Below are 19,340 nucleotides of genomic sequence, written 5' to 3'. Positions count from 1 at the left end.
TGGTCCCTCATTGGCAGTATGACTCTGGGTGGTATGATCTCTTCAAACCTCATTTTTCTCATTTATAAAATGGGATGGTAGTACCTACTTCATAGGATTATGAGAATTAAATGAGCTAATGTTTACTAAGTGCTCTAAGTAATTCCTGGCACACAGAAATACGGGTTAACTAGAAGGTAGAAAACTTTTGCAGGGGCATGGGGCAGAGTTTGGAGAGGGTGTTAGTGGGAGCTTTCATGTTGAAGTAACTTGTTTTCCTCCTTTTTATTCCCATTTTCAAGACAGTGAAAGCTAATTGATCTAGCTTTATTGCTCCTGTTAAAGTAATATGTTTCCAGCAATCTAGGGATTGTCTAACTTTTAAATTACCAATATGCATGCCATTTTAAAAATTTGGTCTCAAGCACATTATTTTGATGCCCTAGTCATAACATTTTCTTTTTAATGAAATCTAACTTTGAGATTTAGAAATATTCTCCAGGTTGGCATTTACAACAGCAAATTATGCAGTTCTTTTTTATTCTTCTACTTTTCTGTCTGTTTAAGATCCCTAGGGAGCTGACATCCGTATATGATAGTACTGTTTGAGTTTATCTTCTGCTTTCAATTGGTTGTAGCTGTCATGTGAGGAAAATGGCTAAGAACTAGGCACACCTGTGCTCCCTTTGAGCTTCTTTTGTTTGCCTTGTTTCTCACTTTCATTTTGCGCCACATAGTAATACAGATAGTATATAATATATTTTTATCAGCCAAGAAATAAATTTGGTTCTCTTCTATTCAGTCTTTTGACAATATTAGGCAGTTTTTGCAATTCTGTAATATGTTTTCTGACTAAACAAAGTGCTTTGGTGGTGGTTCTCAAATGTTGTCAAACTTATACCCATCAGTTCTTTTCCTTGGTAGGTTCCCTACAGAATGCCTAAACACGTATATCAGGCGCAATTCAAGAATGTCCACAGCAGCAGTATTATTCACAGTAATTCAAAACTGGAAATAACCTGAAAGACCATCAGTAGTTAAATGGATAAAAAACACTGAGGTATATAGGATGAATAAAGTTCAAAACCACTAAAATTATATTATTTAGTCACACATATTTGAGTAGTATGACTATAAAGAAATGCAAGAAATTAAATACCACAGAAGTCAGGATAATGCTTACCTCATGGGACTTTGATTGGAAAAGGCAACGTGGAAGGCTTTGGAGGTGGTGGTTAGGTTCTGTTTCTTAGTTTGGGCAGTAGTCATACAGACATTAACTTTAAAAAAATGTTATTAACCCGTACCTTTGTGTTTTATGCCCCTTTCTAAGTGTTGTTTCATAATAAGTATGGTTTTAAAACAGGGGAAAATGAATAATAATCTCTCCAGAGTAACCCTCAAAAAGAGAGAGTTTTAAAAAAGAAAGAAAATCTTGGGGACTTCCCTGGCGGTCCAGTGGTTAAGACTTTGCCTTCCAATGTAGGGGGTGCGGGTTCTATCCCTGGTTGAGGATTAAGGTCCCACATGCCTCGTGGCCAAAAAAAACAAAACATAAAGCAGAAACAGTATTGTAACAAATTCAATAAAGACTTTAAAAATGGTCCACATCAAAAAAAGAGAAAGAAAGAAAGTCTATCTTTCATTTGTGCTAAGGCAAATAGTTCTTTCAAGACCTGCAGTTATTATTATATGGAAGTTCTTTTTTGTCTCTGAGGGGTCTCTGATTTTCAGTACTTCTTAAAAGAGTTGAGGTCTCCACCCCAAGTTTGAGAACTAGCGGTTAGAAACTTTTTTAAAAACAATATTCTTTTCCTTAATACTTTAATCACAGGCCACTAATGATTCACTAGATTGGTAATATAACCTTAATAATTTCAATAGTGATAATAACAGCAGGTAATTATTATGTAGAGCTTAATACTGGTACTGTTCGAAACTTTTTATATGTATTTAATCCTTAGTTTTTTACAATGAGGAAAATATTCAAATAATTTTTCCAAGTTTGAACTCTTTAAACATAAATGCCTAATTCATTCATTCAGCAAATATTTATTAAGCATCTACTATGTATATACCAGGCATTATTTTAGCTTTGGGAGGTATAGAAATGAACAAGACAAAGATAGCTTTGCCTTCATGGAATTTACATTCTCTTGAGGAGATAAAAACTAATAAACTAATAATATGTCAGGTAGTGATAAATCTGCTGAAGAAAAAATGGAAGGTTATAAGACAATAGGGAGTGATAAAAGTATTATGTAGGACTTGAACAGATTTGGGACTAAGCTGAGTGAGTTGTACATGTGTCTGCAGAAAGAGTGTGTGAGATGGAGAGAAACCATATGAAAACCCAAGGCAGGTCTGAAATTGGAGTTTTAGAATAAAAATGCCTTTAGGGCTTCCCTGGTGGCGCAGTGGTTGAGAGTCTGCCTGCCAATGCAGGGGACACGGGTTCGTGCCCCGGTCTGGGAAGATCCCACATGCCGCGGAGCGGCTGAGCCTGCGCGTCCGGAGCCTGTGCTCCGCCACAGTGAGAGGCCCGCGTACCGCAAAAAAAAAAAAAAAAAAAAATGCCTTTAAAAAATAAATAAAACGCCAGATAGTAAATATTTTAGGCTTTGCGTGTTAAAAGGTCTCTGTTATAGCTACCAGACTCTGCCATTGTTGTGGAAAGCAGCCATGGACAATATGTAAATGAATGGACCTGTCTATGTTCCTATAAAACTTTATTTACTGAGGCTGCAGAAGGCTGGATTTGGCTCTGTGGGGCCATAGTTGGCTTATAGACCTTGTAGATCATGGTAGGAACTTAAGATTTTATTCTAAAGGTGAGAGAGTTTTGAGTAATAAATTACTCCTAATGTGTGTTTATAATTTTTTAAATGTGGTACTTCAATCTTCAACATCCTAGAGAAAGATTGGAATGGCTTTCAGAACCTGTGTTTATACTATTTCATTATTTGCTATATTCATATAACAAGCTTTTGTGGAACCTGTATTATGTGACATAATTGTGTTGAGAATTAAATTATTAATAAGGTGCCTCCCTGCTTTCACTAGACCCTAAATTCCTAGATTTATGACATTTATCTTGGTAATCCATGAAGAGTACCTAGTACTGTATCTGGTGCATAGTAAGTACTTGAAGGAATGAGTATATTCCTCAGAGAGTTTGTAGTATGTTGGGAAAGGTGGACATAAATAAATAGTTGTAGTATAGCTTAATAGAGATACAAATGAAGAGCTATGGAAGAGGAGAGTTACCAAATCCATAGGAGAAAGGAAGAGAAGATAAATTCAGTTTTGAGGGGTGAGATTAAGTTCCTGTGGGATTTCTGGGTGAAGATGTTTGAGAAGCAGTTAGGCATTAGGGTTCTGGGATGTGAGAGAGAGAGAGCTAGACTAGGCATCAACATTTAGAAATTATTCAAGTGTAGCAGGTAGTTAATGCTATTAGAAAAGAATTTTTGAAATCTCAAAGACTAATTTTTTCTTGCTTGGCAGAACTTTAAAAATTTGTATTCTGCTTTCCCCCAGTACAGACAAGTGCTGCATTGGACATCTTTGTACAAGCCTCTCTCTTTCCAGTGTGATATACAGAAGAGGGGTTGTGGGGTCAACAGGCACGTGCTTTCAACATTTGGATAGTTCCTGCCAAATTGCCCTCTAAAAAAAAAAAAAAAAAATGATACTAATTTACACTTCCACTGTGAAAGGGCACAAGATTACTCATTTATCCACTCCTCCCAGTACTGAATGTTTGCCAACCTGATGGGCAAATAATGCCGTGGCATTGCATTAGTGGGTAGACCAAGAATTTTTCATGTTTACTGGACATTTGCATTTCTTGGCCTGTGAATTCTGTGTTCCTGTTCTTTGGCCTTTTTACTCTTGTGTTTGATTTTTTCTTACTCATTTTTGGAAGGCGTCATATCTTTGCCTTCTCCACAGGCTCTTTCCTCATTTCTTGTTTTATTTTTCTCTGTAACTGCCATCTGACATACTATTTGTTTATTTTTTTATTGCCTGTTCTTCCCCGCACCATTAGAATGTAAGAATCAGGAGGGCAGGGATTTTGTCATTTGTTCATTCTAGTGTTTCCAGCACCTAGGACAGTGTCTGGCATATGGTAGGCACTCCCTAATTAATTGTTCAATGAATGAATTAATGGAGTGAATAATAACCTTTTTTTAAAATAAATTTATTTATTTATTATTTATTTATTTTTGGCTGCGTTGGGTCTTCGTTGCTGTATGTGGACTTTCTTTATTTGCGGCAAGCGGGAGCTACTCTTCGTTGTGGTGCACGGGCTTCTCACTGCGGTGGCTTCTCTTGTTGCGGAGCATGGGCTCTAGGCATGCAGGCTTCAGTAGTTGTGGCGCACGGGCTCTAGAGCACAGACTCAATAGTTGTGGCGCACGGGCTTAGTTGCTCCATGGCATGTGGGATCTTCCCGGGCCAGGGCTTGAACCCGTGTTCTCTGCACTGGCAGGCAGATTCTTAACCACTGTAACACTCAGGGAAGCCCGAATAATAACCTTTTATCTGTTATTTGTTTTTCAAATATTTTTTCCATGTTTGCACTTGCCCTTTTCCTTTGTTTATGGTGAGTTTGATCATATAGAAAGTTTTAATTTATATGATGTCAAGTCTATCACTTTTTTCACATGAGGCTTTTGAAGTCTACATTTTGCCTACCTCCCCTCCCCCTTTTTAAACACTGTGTTCCCTTCGTTCACTTCTCCCACCTCCCACTCCCCTCCTCTGGCCAGCCATCAGTCTGCTGTCTGTATCTATGAGCTTTTTTTTTTTTTTTTTTTTTTTTAAGATTCCACATATAAGAGAGGTCATATGGTCTTTGTCTTTCTATGTCTGACATAATTCACTTAGCACATTGCTCTTGAGGTCCATCCATATTGTCACAAATGGCAAGATTTTATTCTTTTTTATGGCTGAATAATATTCCATTGTATATACCAACCATAATTTCTTTATTCATCCATTGATGAACACTTCAGTTGTTTCTTTACCTTGGCTATTGTAAACAATGCTGCAGTGAACATGGGTGTGCATATATCTTTTCAAGTAAGTGTTTTTGTTTTCTTCAGATAAATACCTAAAAGTGGAATTGCCGGATCATATAGTTCTATTTTTAATTTTTTGAAGAACCCGCATACTGTTTTCCATAGTGGCTGCATCAGTTTACATTCCCACCAACAATGTACCAGGGTTCCCTTTTCTCCACATTCTTGTTATTTCTTGTCTTTTTGATAATAGCCATTCTAACAAGTGTGAGATGATATCTCATTGTGGTTTTGCTTTGCATTTCCCTGATGATTAGTGATGTTGAGCATCTTTTCATGTACCTATTGGCCATCTGTATTTCTTCTTTGGAAAAATATCTGTTCAGATCTTCTGCCCAGTTTTTAATCAGATATTTTTTTGTCTTTTTTTTTTCTTGCTGTTGAGTTGTATATACAGATTTAGATCATATAATAAAAGAAAGTCAGTGAAAAGCTGAGAAGGAAGGAATGAGCAGGCACATAAAAGAAGTAGGAATGAGTAGTATCCTAGAAGTCAAAGGAAAAGAGTTTTAAAAGGGAGACAGTAAACTTTTGATTAAATATGGTGAATGGATCCATTCATAGTAAAATATTATAAAAGACATAGGACACAAGGACAAGGGGAATGAGAGTAGAGACTAATTTTAGAAATATAAAATGATCAATTGAGTGGTAAGAGATTTTGGAGGATGGGAAGTAAATTCTTAATGAATAAGAGGTTTTCTTTTGAGATAATGAAAATGTTTTGGAGCTAGATGAAGTTGGTGCTTCCATATTATTGTGAATATACTAAATGCCACTGAATTGTTCACTTTAAAATTAATACACTATGTGAATTTAACCTCAGTTTTTAAAAACAAGACCATATACTGAGGTATATGAAATTTAAGAACACCAGGGATAAAGAAAAGATTCTGAAAATTGCCAGAGAGAAACAAAGGATCTCATACTGTATTATTCATCATAATAAACTAAATTATAATGTAGCAACAAATAAATTCTGAAATCATAATGGCTTAATTCAACAAACATTACTTTTCATTTATGCTACATGTCCATGGTGAGGGAGAACACTCTGTTCTATACTGTTACTCAGGAATCTAGGCTAATCTGAACACATAGTTTCTAGAGTGGGGGGAGAACAAGTGTAGAAAAATCCTACTGTACTCTCTTTTAAATGCTTCAGCCCTGGCTAGAACCGGTTACATGGACCTTCCTGAGTGCTAGGGACTTGGAATGTGCAGTCTTCTCAGGTGCCCAGAAAGGACAGGCAAACCAGGCATTGCTGAGCACAAGAAGCTTCTACAGTGCATAATGAGGAACAAGAGTCAGACTGGCATTAGACTCACCTTCCAGTATGAAGCTAGAAGATAGTGGAACAATGCTTTGAAAATTCTGAAGGGGGCTTCCCTGGTGGCGCAGTGGTTGAGAGTCCGCCTGCCGATGCAGGGGACACGGGTTCGTGCCCCAGTCCGGGAAGATCCCACATGCCACGGAGCAGCTGGGCCCATGAGCCATGGCCACTGAGCCTGCGCGTCCGGAGCCTGTGCTCCACAATGGGAGAGGCCACAACGGCGAGAGGCCTGCGTACCGCAAAAAAAAAAAAAAAATTCTGAAGGAAATTTATGTCCTGTAGAATTATGTATCTCTCAAACCAGTCAAATGTGAGGGTAGAACACTAACATTTTCAGAGGAACAAAGTTACAAAACATTTACCTTCTACCCACTCCTTATCAGGAAAATTATCAGAGGATATATTACACTAAAACAAGGGAATAAAACAGGAAAAGGAAGATTTGGGATCTGGGGGCAGGGGATCTTGTACAGGATACACCTCAGGCTGGAGCAGGAAGATTAAAGGGCCGGGAGAAGGGAGAGACAGGGATATATAATGTGATAGACTGCCTGATATGTTTGAGGATATTGAGAGTTTTATGGTTCTATAAGAACTTGGGCTGTGTTTAAGATATATTTTTAAAAATTAGCAAAACAAAAGAGGGCATTGTAAGTTCCCAAAATAGTAAATGTTGTACAAGGAAAGAAATATAATTATCGCATATTATATGACTCAGGTATAGATAATAGTCATAATATAAATACTGATTACAGATGGACAAAATTTAACTCTTATGAGGATGATAATAGGATATGAGAGCATAATCGTCTGTAAGAGATTGTCAGTAAAATGCCTAAAATGGAAAAATTAAGAAATAGCAATGTATTATTTAGAAATATAAATGTAAATACCAGAAGAAATAGCTAAAAGTTAAAAGTTGTTGTTTGTAGGAAGTGATTTTTCAAGAATGGAATGGAGTAGGACAGAGGATGGGTAAGACAGCTTATGTTACATATCTTGTAGGGTTAATGCCTTTTAAAATTATCTAAATTTATTACTTCGACTTCCTATTTTTCAAGGAGGCAGGAGCAAACAGTGCCACATGCTGCAAAGAGCCTATGTTAAATGAAAATTAAGAAAAGGAACCATGGGCTTTGGCAGATAGGTTATAGTGATCTTGGGGCCGTTTCAGTGGTTGAGTAATGGGTGTAGACCAAGTTGCAGTGAGTTGAGGGATAGAAGAATAGAGAAATTTCACATACTTCAAAGTGTAAAATGAAGGAGACCAACTGACATATAGAATCAGATAATGGTGTATACAGAATAGATATATTATCCTCCTGACTGAAAGGCAGAATATGAAAATCTGACCTTAAATAAATTATAAAGAAACTACATTATACATTTGCAGAGACTCCCCCATAAAACAAAAGCAAAAGTTTTTAATTTCTTTCAGTAATTAGCTCTTCTAAAATTATTCATTTTACTGAAACATGTCATATAGGCATCTCTGCTAAATTGTGTCAATAGGGAAAAGTGAACTGTTGATATAATATAATTTGTATTACTTCTTTATTTAAATGAAATACCTTCTCAGAATTCCTTTATTTCAACTTAATATCCTTGATTTAAAGAAGGTTGCTTTGTTTGTTCTGAGTCCTTTTTTTAAAGTTCAAGGCTTTTAAAATAAGGTGAAAGCTAATGAAAGCTGAAAGCAGTTCAGTTCCCTTACCCTCGGATTTCTGCATTAACCTGATTCATCTAGTATCATTCCAGTTCTCTTAGTTCCCCTTCCAGGTTCAAGTTTTTGTTCAAGCCTAGTCATGGGAGTAATGTTATCATCTTTAAATTTGGTCATGGAATGTGTTACACTGCCCAGCTCAGGGAAGTGCTTGCTACTCAGTTTGGGCTTCGATAGTAACGTTTATTTTCTTTGGCAGAGAAGCTGATTGTCGAGGGGCATCTAACCAAAGTGGTAGAAGAAACAAAGCTTTCAAAAGGTTCGTTTTCTGTGGGTTTCTGTGGCATTTTTCTGTGGGTTTTGACAGCTCTCTTGGATGATGAAGGTTAGTATACATTTCCAAGGTCATAGTACTTTAACCATCAATTTATGTCTTACAGCTCACAAAATGGCAATCTAGTAACAATATCAGATAATAATATAAAATAGTTGGAGTTCTGTTTTAAGAAGGATATGTTCATCAGAAAGTTTCTTTTTAAATGGGTATATATGTGTGGGGTCTTTTTAATGCTTGGAATAGGTTTCGTTAGGTATTAAAGATGTGTTGCAATCTCTCTGTCTCACTTCCAGCATTATTTTCAGCTTTGATCTCAAAATTTTAATCAAACGCAATGTAAATCTTTTTTGAAACAGGTGAAAAATGCTTGCAGTTCCATTTTGTTGGTTATCATACCTTTAATAGTCCTTATGATATTTAATATTATCTTGTTAGCACTTCAATTTGACTTAAACAAAAGTGATTACGTAGAACCTTATATTTTTTAATGAACAGTCCTGTAATTGCTTGAAGTAATTGATTCTGTTGATTCTTTTCTGTTACAATTGTCAGGCTTAGAGAAGAAAAGTGAGTTTTAAAGTATCGTATTGTCAAGTCACTTTTATGTATAGGGAAATTGTGCAAATAAATTTAGTGGGATATGCTCATTATTCATTCTAGGACTTTCATCAGAAGAACATACCAGTATAAAATTTATAACTAAATTGACAATCATTTTGGTTAGCTAAAACAATGAGTGATAAAAGTTTGCAGTACTCCATTTCATTACATTTTGTTTTATGAAAGTAACTGGATCCACTTGGCTTTTAAAAAGATTTAAAAGGATAGTGTTATTTCATATATCTGGTGGCTTCCATTTGGAATTTTGTGCATGGCAGATGCCATATTTGGAGAAAGAATGCATAAAATATGCATCACTAATGTTGTTCTGGCAAACAGGCATTGAGTTTCAGAACAGTGAACTATTTTTAGTACATATGGCAATTTATTTCATCTTATTAAAGTGAGATGAGAACAGATTTTAAAATAGCTTTTACTTCACCACCTAAATACCTATTCAGATTAGTTGGCTAAATAGCCAATACTTTGATGTAGAAGTAGAGCCTTAGAAAAAAACAGTGCTTCTTATAATTAAAGAAAAGTATCTTGCTACCCAAGTGCTTCTATTTAATGCGTTCTGAATTAGAATATATTTCCTTGAAATTATGTGATGTCATTATTGAAAATCTTATGATTTCCTTTTGAAATCTGGCTATAAAATATGTATTTAAAGTTTTAAAGAACATGCTTTTTGACCTAGCAATTTCACTTCTAAGTTTTTATCTTAAGGAACAAATTGGACAAATGTGCAAGTGCATGTGTTTGTGTTGTTTTAAAGGCAAAAAAAGGAAAACATAAGTGTCCAATAATATGGGCATTTATTAAATAAATTATGGCAACTAACTCCATGCAAGTGAATAGAATACATCCTTTAAGAATGATAATACAGGGACTTACCTTGGGGCACAGTGGTTGGGAATCTGCCTGCCAATGCAGGGGACGCAGGTTCGAGCCCTGGTCCGGGAAGATTCCCACATGCTGCAGAGCAACTAAGCCAGTGCACCACAACTACTGAAGCCTGCGTGCCCTAGGCCCCACATGCCGAAACTACTGAGCCCACGTGCTGCAACTACTAAAGCCCACGCGCCTAGAGCCCGTGCTTCGCAACAAGAGAAGCCACCGTAATGAGAAGCCCGCGCGCCGCAAGGAAGAGTAGCCCCCGCTTGCCACAACTAGAGAAAGCCTGCACACAGCAACGAAGACCCAACACAGCCCCCCAAAAAAGAATGATAATACAGGGAATTCCCTGGTGGTCCAGTGGTAAGAACTGAGAGCTTTCACTGACCGGGCCCGGCTTCAATCCCTGGGCAGGGAACTAAGATCCTGCAAGCTGTGCAGCGTGGCCAAAAAAAGAATGATGAAACAGATGTTTTATATACCCAGAGATATTTCTATCAGCAGTCAACATTTTACTGGTACTTCCCACAGATAGCATGCAGAGGTACACTAATCCTTGTGACAAACTAGTTGGCTGAAATAAATTACATTTTAAATGCTTTATATCTGGCTGTACAGTATTTTCTTTTGGGTTTGGCTGGATTGTTTTATTTTTTAAATGCTTTCATTGCTGATGTTTTTAATGGAATGATATTTAAAACTGATTTTAAATATCAGTTGTTGGAAATTGCCAGTCACCAGCTGTTACAAGTCTTGGTAGTATTTCCTTCAGGTATTGCACCTAATGAAAAATGTAATCATAAGTTGCATATGCCTTCTATTTAAGTCCTAACTCAACTTGCAGTTTACAGTAGATTTCAAGGTGGAAGTAGAAAGAATACAGAGTAGGTCAAACAGTAGCTTTTAATTCCAGGTTCTACTAGTAACTAGCTATGTGCCCTCAGGCAACTTACTTTAGCTCTTTAAACCTCAGTTTCCTCATTTGTAAAATGGGATTGACAGTATATAACTTAGAGGATTTTGTGGGAATTTAATGAAATATTGCTTATAAAGCAGGAAGCACTGGTCCGTTGTCCAACAAATGTTAGTTCTCCTTTTTTTTTCCCCTTGATCCTTGACCTTGCTTTCTTTGCAAATAATGGTTCCAGTGGTGTAGGAAGTGGTCTGTGTTTGTCTTGCCCATCTGTCGTTATGTCTGCTTGAAGATATAGTGAAAATATTCATCTTTTTGTAGACTTGCCAGTTTGGGAACAGTTTTGGTATTGATGTTGGTAGCCATTCCTCCATTTACTTCTATATACTATTGGTATGCATTTTAATGATTAAATACTGCACAGAAAATCAGCTAGTAAAGACTTTTAATACTGGAAAGTTGGGTGCTGCTTCGTAGCTGAAAAGTAGATGTTTTGAACAGTAGAGACTCTACCATTCATTTGTTGTGTCCTGTGTTTCATCTTGAATAGATTTTGTTTGCCTCCATTATTATAATAACTCTAGTATCAGGACACAACAATGGTGAACCATGACTTGACTTACTAAAAACTTGCCTTCTTACTCAAAGTAAAATTGTGTTTCTAATGGTCCTCTTTTTAGCGCACCTACTATGTACTGTGCACTGTTCTATGCAATGGGATTATAGCAGTTAACAAAACAAAAATTCCTGCACTCATGGAGCTTATATTCTAGTAAGATCTTAATGGAAGATAGTCCCACCTCTAAGGCAATTTTACCTTCCTGGCTACTACTCCAAATAGGAAATAAAATTTCCTTCTAAGACAGAAAAATACTTTTGAAAATGCGTTCCTCTTGGTTTACCTCTGTATCTTGATCATAAAATTGCCAAGAATATTAAAATTAGGAAAGAGTCATTTTTGTCTTCCTTTTTGTTCCCACAGTGGTTTCTTTTCTTTCTATATATAGACAAGATGTGTTAGCCTGCCTTATTTGAGACTGTAACTTAGTGATCAAAACTAGTACATTCAGAAATGTCTGACTATAGTACACTGTGAATGCACCAGAGGTCACAGATTAGATTCCCATGGACCTCAGTAATCAGTGACTTCACTTCTAATCAAAACTCACTGTCGGGGCTTCCCTGGTGGTGCAGTGGTTGAGAGTCCGCCTGCCGATGCAGGGGACACGGGTTCGTGCCCCGGTCCGGTAAGATCCCACATGCCGCGGAGCGGCTAGGCCCGTGAGCCATGGCCTCTGAGCCTGCGCATCCGGATCCTGTGCTCTGCAACGGGAGAGGCCACAGAGTGAGAGGCCTGCGTACCGCAAACAAAAAACAAAAAAAACCAAAAAACTCACTGTCTCTCCCCAGTTGGCCTTTGACTAGAAATGGCAGTGAGAAAGGAAGCAAAAGGCTTCTTTTAATCCATCACTCATTTCACAAGTGAAGCCATAAGTTCTAATGTATTCTTATATGGAATAGCTTAGTTCTTATTCTTGTATGGAATAGTTCTTAATGGAACAAGTTATATTTTAATATTAATTATTTTGACAGTATTGGTTTTAAATATGTTTCTGACTTTCTAAAATGAAAAATCTCTTTTGAGTTAGTTGATTATGAAAACAATTATATGTTCGCTATAATTTTTCAAACAATATATAAAACAATGTGAAGTTAGAAAATAAATGTTCATCCCTACCTTCAGAAATGACCATGGTATCTCTGTTGTAGATCCTTCTAGGCTTGAATGAATATATACAACAAAAAATTCATAGCTAAGTGTATAGCCATTTTCAGTCTAAAGGGGGTCATCTTATACATGGCTTAACAGACTTTAGTTTTACTTAATAGTAGTGAATATATCTTGGATATTTTCCATTCCATAATGAACAATGCTGCAATGAACGTCCTTATGTATATATACCATATGTTGCCTATTATTTCCTTAGGAAAAGTACTAGAAGTGGATGTACACGTTTAAATTTTTGATACAGATTACCGCAAACAGTATAGTTAAGTGCGTAACATTATAAAAAGTAATTATATGTTTAGTGAATTTATAATCTCACTAAGGAAACAAAATATATGTATACACAGAGAATGGTATAAAATAGAACATGATTAATTATAAAACCCTATGTCCCAGAGAAGATAAATAAAAAGGAGCAACATGCTGGAGAAATGAAGACTTGCTTAGAGGTAATGGAGCTTAAGCTATATCTTAATATAGCTTGAATAGGCCAAGTAGTGAGAATGGTCCTTGAGTTTAAGGAGATATCAACTCAAGCAAAGAATTTCAGGCCTGTGGTTCAGGTACAGTAATACTTTCTTTAGATATAAAAGGCTGTTAATTTTCTTGTTTTAAGTGTTACTTTTATAAAAGACAATGGTGATTTTTTTAAAAAGAGTTTTTATCATGAGTATAAATATTACTAAGGCAACCTAACTAGTGTTTTTATATAATAGAATCCTTTTCTTTCATCATCTTCATACAGTATCCACATTGTCCTGGGAATTTTGCTATATTTGTTGCAGGTCTCTGAATACTTTAGCAAAGCTTGCTTCATTTTTGTTTCCAGTTGGCCAATGGACAGCCTTGAACAAAAGCCCCAGCCCTCCTCTACACAGCAATCATGATCCACATTATAATTTAATATGAGCTACGTGTAATAACCAGCATTCCATTTTGGACTAGAGTGGTGAAGAAGTAAGAGATTCAGTGACCTCAGTTAATTTTAAAAGTATTTTGCATACCAGTAGATTTAGAGCACTCATAGCCTGAAGCAGTTTTATTGATATAAGCTATTTAATTGTAAAGAGATTCTACTTTTATTTATTTATTTATTTATTTCTTCTTAGAGAACCAGGCAAGAGCAAAGGAATCTGATTTATCAGATACCCTGAGTCCAAGCAAGGAGAAAAGTAGTGACGACACTACAGGTGAGTTTTAACCTAATATTTATAAATCTGTAGATGTTATTGTTACCTACCAAGCAGTTTAGGTATGCAGGTTAGTGTGGGTGGAGATCTCAAAGTTTGTGTTTGGGGGAAAAAACAATACTTCTATTTATCAAGTCACTCCCTTGAATCTTGGATAAATTTAAAAACTACTTTCAATGATCCAAATACAATAGCTGTATAAATTTCAGTTTTTAATTTTGGTAGTGATAGCTTGCTACTAGAGTTTACTGTTTATAATTATCTTTTTTCCCCCCTCTGTAGACGCCCAAATGGATGAGCAAGACCTAAATGAACCCTTTGCTAAAGTGTCCCTATTAAAAGGTATTTTAACTTGTTTTTAAGACATTTTAAACCAGGGCATCAGATTCACCCTTTGCCACAAAATCATGTATTATATGATGTTTTAAGCTTTAGTTAAAACTAAGTTTTAACTTAAAAGATTAAGATAGGTTCTCTAAAGTATCACGAACTAAAATTTAAAATGTTGATGTTGGTGCCAGTACTTTAAAGAAAAACATTTAAGTTGTAAAATAGTTTGTAGCAATCAAAGTTATGTGAAGGCAAGGCAATAAGTGGTAGAATGTGAAATACAGCTGTGGTTGTTTTGTGTTTACCTTGATGTCTCTGATAGAAACTCATTACCACTTTTAATGTAAACTAAAAATAGATTAAAAATATTAACTTTCTTGAAAGAACTACCTGTTTGCTCTGTTATCATATGGTAGCAGTTGTAAATGTCCTCATTTTCTGGCCCTCCTCATTCTCCAGTAAATATCCCCAGGTTCTTAGGACTCTTCTAGAAATTTTGGGTGGGGCTAAGATGAGCAGTGCATATAATAAATTCTTTCACTTGTGTCACTTCTAAATAAGTACATTTATTTGATATTTACTTGTTTAGAATGAAATGGGTAGGAATTAAATTAGCATTTATAAAAATGTTTTTAAAATAAAGTGCCTGGGGGTGGCTTATTGATAAATCTGTGATTGTCAGCATTTAGTCTCCTTTTTTTTTGCAATCATGACAACAGCTGCTACACCAAAGATTCACTTCTAAGTGTTTTGATCCATTTCTCATTTAGAGAAAATTATTATTTTTTTTACATCATTATTGGAGTATCATTGCTTTACAATGTTGTGTTAATTTCTGCTGTACGACAAAGTGAATCAGCTATATGTGTATACATATACCCCCATATCCCCTCCCTCTCCCACCCAGCATTTAGTCTCTTTTATAATTGCCTTATTGTACACAAGAAAAGTTGACATATAAGTTCAGCTCACTAGGTTACGCATTTTAGTAGCAGTGGACCAATACCAGGCAACTCTTGGAAATTAGCAGCAAAAGCAGCCTGTGGAGGTTTCTTTGTATAGAAATGCCTTTGCTTCTGGCTGGGCTATTAAGGGATCTCCCAGTACAGACCCTAAGTTTTGGATTATATAAGGAAGCCTTAGTTTCACCCTGCATGATCCTGCTGCTCTCCTAGTTGTATAATGATTGGGATTGGGGTTGGTTAACCAAGAGATTACCCAGATTCTCTCGAATTCCTTAGTCTGGGCCTCATGGCCTTCTCTTTTCTCCCCCATGGATACTGAAGCTGACATGGCTCTTTGAGCCACCTTTGACTGAATTCCCGTACCAAGGGAAGCCCTGAGGATTACTGGCCCGGGCAACCAACTGCCAACCTGCTTTTAAGTATGATAATAGTTTCCAGTATTCTTACCGATCCACACTCTTCTCAGGTGACCTTTGGTGTTTACGAGACATGCCTTTTTTCTAGTGTGGTAATAATAAATCTAAGTTAATGTGTGTACAGGCCAGAAATCTCATCTTGGAGCATTTCTGATTCTTCTCAGAAATGTAAGACCATTAATGCATAGAATGTTGTTGCTGATCCTGAAAAAGTATGGGAACCTTGGGCCTTTGGGGGACACACAGAAACAAGAAGGGAGGTGAATGAGGAAGGGACACCCGTCGTAAAGAAGTAGCTGTTCTTATGATCTTTTTTTACTGTAGAAATCTCCCAGAAAGCTTTTCAGCAGCCAAATCCAGATTGATTTATAAGTAGTAATTTTTTTATTTTTTTAGAAATAAACAACATCAACAGGAGTTTAATAACATGTATACCTCCTGTATACAAGGGAGATACCCAGGAAAACTGAGTAACTCCTGTAAATAGTGTTTATGATTGTGTTAATTATATTCAACTGCTTTAGTACTTTTGTAATTTTGTGTGTCCGTCTGCTTTAGATTTTATTTTTATCCTCTTCCCTACCACAATGCCAGATATTTGGAAAAACTCAGATGTTTGTTGAATGAATAAATAATAGACCTCTTACATAAAAGACCTCTTACATAAAAGACCTCTTACATAAAAAAGTTATAAAACCACAAGAGCATTAGGAAAGTGACAGGCTCTAGCCAAGAGGCTAAGAGCCAAAGATCTCTGAGTTCTGACCCAGCTCTGCCATTGATTTGTGGGGTTTTGTTTTTTTGGTTTTTTTTTATTTGGTTGTGCTGGGTCTCAGTTGTGGCATGTGAACTCTTAGTTGCAGCATGCGTGTGGGATCTAGTTCCTTGAGCAGGATTCAAACCCGGGCCCCCTGCATTGGGAGCGTGGAATCTATTGCACCACCAGGGAAGCCCCTGCCATTTATTTGTAATATATCCTTGGGCAAATTGCGTAACCCCTCTGTGCTTCAGTGTTTTTTCGTTTATTGGTTTGGGGAAAACCAACTTCATAGGATTATTGTGAGGATTAAATGAAACAGTACAAGTAGATCACTTAATGTGTTGTTGGGAACATAACATGTTAAGCCCCATAATGAAGATACTGATAATAATAATGATGGTGATTAACAAAGGCAAACCTATCTGGGGACTTCCCTGGTGGTGCAGTTGTTAAGAATCCACCTGCCAATGCAGGGGACACGCGTTCAATCCCTGGTCCGGGAAGATCCCACATGCCGTGGAGCAACTAAACCCGTGCACCACAACTACTGAGCCTGCCCTCTAGAGCCCGCGAGCCACAACTGCTGAGCCTGTGTGCCATAACTGCTGAAGCCCGCATGCCTAGAGCCTGTGCTCCACAACAGGAGAAGCCACCGCAGTGAGAAGCCTGCCCATTGCAATGAAGAGTAGCCCCTGCTCACCGCAACTAGAGAAAGCCCGTGAGCAGCAACAAAGACCCAATGCAGCCCAAAAAATTAATTAAATAAATTTATTTTTTAAAAAAAGGCAAACCTATCAGTTAAAGGGTAACTTTTCATTAATTAAATAAGATTGTGGGATTTAAAAAAATATTTCCTACTTTATCTTTTAGGGAAAAGCAGTTGTTGGTTGTGGATCTTTCCCAGTTAATAATGTATTAATTTGTTTACTTTGCCAGATGTCAGGGCAAAATTTTTTTTAATCCTTGAGTACAACGGGAAGGCTAAATTATATCTGTAAAAGTGCCCATGATATAGGCTAGAGAATCAGACTCAAGGAAGAGGGTATAAAAAGGGAAGTTGTAGGAGATAGAGACTGGAAAACACAAGGTGTATGTGGAAGGAGGGTGGGTGTATGAATGCTACTGGTAATTGCTTGGAGTGCCATTGATGAAAATAGGTTAATTTCCCTAACTTTGCTTTCAGTTGAGGTGACAAAAACAGAACCCAAAAACTTTCCTTACACTTCTGTATGATTGCCAACTTTTGTTTAATGAAGTGATATTTTTATCAACACCTCTTGAAAGATTTTGCAGCTTGACTTTAAGAATAGAATTGTTGGGCTTCCCTGGTGGCGCAGGGGTTGAGAGTCCGCCTGCCGATGCAGGGGACACGGGTTCGTGCCCTGGTCCGGGAAGATCCCACATGCCGCGGAGCGGCTGGGCCCGTGAGCCATGGCCGCTGAGCCTGCGCGTCCAGAGCCTGTGCTCCTCAACGGGACAGGCCACAACAGTGTGAGGCCCGCGTACCGCAAAAAAAAAGAATAGAATTGTTAAGTCAATCAGTAATTAGATAAAGAAAAATCACCCATTAGAAGCGGGAAATTTTAGAAGAGTCTCCAAGAAACAGTCATCATAGCCCTAAATGGTTGTTTCATCCATTGTTTTTCTTTGTAAGAGTTGTGTAAATTCTTTTTTTTTTTTAATTTATTTTTGGCTGCATTGGGTCTTGGTTGCTGTGCGCGGATTTTTCTCTAGTTGCCGCGAGTAGGGGCTACTCTTTGTTGTGGTGTGCGGGCTTCTCACTGCAGTGGCTTCTCTTGTTGTGGAACACGAGCTCTAGGTGCACGGGCTTCAGTAGTTGCGGCTTGCATGCTCAGTAGTTGTGGCTTGCTGGCTCTAGAGCGCAGGCTCAGTAGTTGTGGCACTCGGGCTTAGTTGCTCGGCGGCATGTGAGATCTTCCTGGACCAGGGCTCAAACCCGTGTCCCCTGCATTACCAGGCAGAGATTGTTAACCACTGCGCCACCAGGGAAGTCTTAAATTCTTTAAAATAATGTATTTACTGACATTTATGAGAAACACTTGGGTTATGCTTGAGTATATGTGGTTATGTTTCGTTGTCTGTGTAATTAGATTCACTAGACTGACACAATTTTTCTCTTAAATGAAGAGTATAAATTATTAGACCACAGTATTATTAACCTTGAGAGTTGTAGAAAGTAGCCCCTTTATTTTATTCATTGAAACCCTATGCCTGGCTTTTTGAACCATTATTTTCAAATTTTATTATTTCCTTTTTAAAAAACAGCCAATCTTTTTTTAGAATTATAATGTGCTACCTGTCATGTTAGTCATCTAGGGTTAGGAGAAGAATCTAAAGTAGGTTAAACATTCACCAGAGATATTAATGAAATGATGATAGCAGTAGTAATTTTTCCTGAAATATTATTTTCAACCAATTTATGCCACTTTTGAGAGAAATAAAGCTGTGGCTTGATCCACAGGTTTTTATATGCTTGAAATCATTTCCCCAAAAAAAAGACAAAAAGGAGACTGGAATTCAGTCCAATTAGTGTCTAATGCAAGTTTGCTCTATTTAGGGAACTGTGCCAGAGACTCCAGTGGTTTCAAAGTCTAATAAGACTCTCTTTGGGACTTGAGGAGTTTCTAGACAAATTGGCTATAGAAGAGGTATAGATGATAAGCTGTTTCTTGGTGGTTGTTGCCATTAGGAGTCAAAGAAAGGAGAAAGAATGTCCAGATTTTATATTTGTTCCTTTCTGTTTATCTTAGAAGATGGGGAGGAAAGGCGATTCATGGAAGAAGTATCATTTGAGATGACCCTGAAAGTGTGTCATACCACATGTGATGTATTCAGTGACAAAAAACTGAACCTGAATCTGATCAAGGTTCTAGATCCAACTGCCAACTTGCAGGACGTATAAATAACTAGGGACATAGTGTAAATGATGTGGTGGAAAGACAATGTGATGTTTTTAGTTTGGCACATGTTGAACAGGAAGGTTTTCCATAGGTTCTGGTTTGCCTGAAACCTTTTTTTTTTTTTTTTGCCTGAAACCATTTATACCCGTTGTCCCAGCAT

At 37.1% G+C, this 19,340-nt stretch overlaps 1 protein-coding gene across 40 annotated transcripts in view; it reads left to right on the top strand.

Moving 5' to 3' along the window:
- SLMAP (sarcolemma associated protein) overlaps positions 1-19,340 on the top strand; it is a 152,813-nt gene that overhangs the window by 107,252 nt on the left and 26,221 nt on the right. For 27 of the 40 annotated variants that reach the window (XM_032650488.1, XM_032650490.1, XM_032650517.1 and 24 more), the window contains 3 exons: positions 8,322-8,381; positions 13,708-13,788; positions 14,071-14,130. In XM_032650488.1, coding sequence (XP_032506379.1) covers positions 8,322-8,381; positions 13,708-13,788; positions 14,071-14,130 — 201 coding nt within the window. Of the gene's footprint in view, positions 1-8,321; positions 8,448-13,707; positions 13,789-14,070; positions 14,131-19,340 lie in introns of all 40 variants that reach the window. The other 13 variants (XR_004352364.1, XM_032650480.1, XM_032650504.1 and 10 more) reach the window with 1 other exon arrangement.

Source organism: Phocoena sinus, chromosome 11 (assembly GCF_008692025.1).
Source record: "Phocoena sinus isolate mPhoSin1 chromosome 11, mPhoSin1.pri, whole genome shotgun sequence".
NCBI lineage: Eukaryota > Metazoa > Chordata > Mammalia > Artiodactyla > Phocoenidae > Phocoena > Phocoena sinus.
Note: the sequence above shows the minus strand (reverse complement) of the source record. Positions and strands in the feature narration are given on the sequence as shown.